At 46.2% G+C, this 1,112-nt stretch overlaps 1 protein-coding gene across 1 annotated transcript in view; it reads right to left on the bottom strand.

The window, feature by feature from the left end:
• The window catches only part of LOC102194505 (vesicle-fusing ATPase-like), a 71,024-nt gene that overhangs the window by 5,997 nt on the left and 63,915 nt on the right, over positions 1-1,112 (bottom strand). Inside the window, exon 12 of the mRNA XM_005751001.2 lies at positions 569-799. Within this exon, the coding sequence (XP_005751058.2) occupies positions 569-799 (231 nt within the window). The remainder of the gene's footprint in view (positions 1-568; positions 800-1,112) is intronic.

Here is a 1,112-nt window from a genome sequence, read left to right as displayed (position 1 = left end):
CAGGGATGTCGAACTCCAGGCCTTGAGGGCCGGTGTCCTCGAGGTTTTAGATGTGTCCTTGATCCAACACAGCTGATTTAAATGGCTAAATTACCTCTTCAACATGTCTTGAAGTTCTCCAGAGGCCTGGTAATGCACTAATCATTTGATTCAGGTGTGTCGACTCGGGGTGATATCTAAAACCTGCAGGACACCGGCCCTCGAGGCCCGGAGTTCGACACCCCTTGCCCTAAAGTGTATCAGTTGCTGTGGTAAACTGCATTTCTTGAACAGAGCAGCAGCAAATCAGTAATTAAAATGAACTAATTAGAAAGTTGATCTCCATGATCATAACTACCTAAATTGGCAGAAAGCATATTTGTGCCATCCACTAACTTGGAGGAGGCAGGGTTTATGACCTATACTGCTGCCAGGCACCAAAACTGAAGTGACATCTTTGCTTCAGTTTTGGGGAGATGCTGTTGTCCATGGTTTTTACAGCCACTGATATTTAAATCTGATATCTGATCTGTGTTTTAGACGAAAACTATTCACGTGGATGGTGTTTCTGCTTCGTCACTACACTGACACAGCGCTATGTATGCTTTGTGTATTAGGATGTGTCTAGTGACCTTGATGTGCCGGTTCATGGCGGTTGACTGCGCAGCCCTGACCAGACCCTCCAGCTCTGCACCGCTGTAGTTCTTAGTTTCTGCTGCCAGTTCCTTGACGTTGACGTCGGAAGCGAGAAGGTTGAAGCTTCGCATCTTGTTGGTGTGGATGTTTAGGATCTGGACGCGTCCCTTTTCATCAGGAAGACCTAGAGATTAGAATGAGGGTTAAAAAAAAAAAGAGTAGGAAAGTTCATTAGTATACAGGCTTCTATTCAAAAACATTCGAGCTGAGCTTCCAACTAGCACTAGCCGTAGACAGTATAAAAGATGGATATAGCTTCTGGGTATTAAAATGGAAGCCAACATTCAAATCCCTTAAATGTGCATTATTTGCTCCCACCAGGGAGGGGCGATCGTGGCTCAAGAGTTAGGAGTTCGCCTTGTAATCGGAAGGTTGCCGGTTCGAGCCCCGGCTTGGACAGTCTCGGTCGTTGTGTCCTTGGGCAAGACACTTCACCC

Source organism: Pundamilia nyererei, unplaced genomic scaffold, assembly GCF_000239375.1.
Source record: "Pundamilia nyererei isolate P.nyererei 1_Seehausen unplaced genomic scaffold, PunNye1.0 scaffold00295, whole genome shotgun sequence".
In the NCBI taxonomy this organism is placed as follows: Eukaryota; Metazoa; Chordata; class Actinopteri; order Cichliformes; family Cichlidae; genus Pundamilia; species Pundamilia nyererei.
This window is presented reverse-complemented; position numbering and strand designations above follow the sequence as displayed.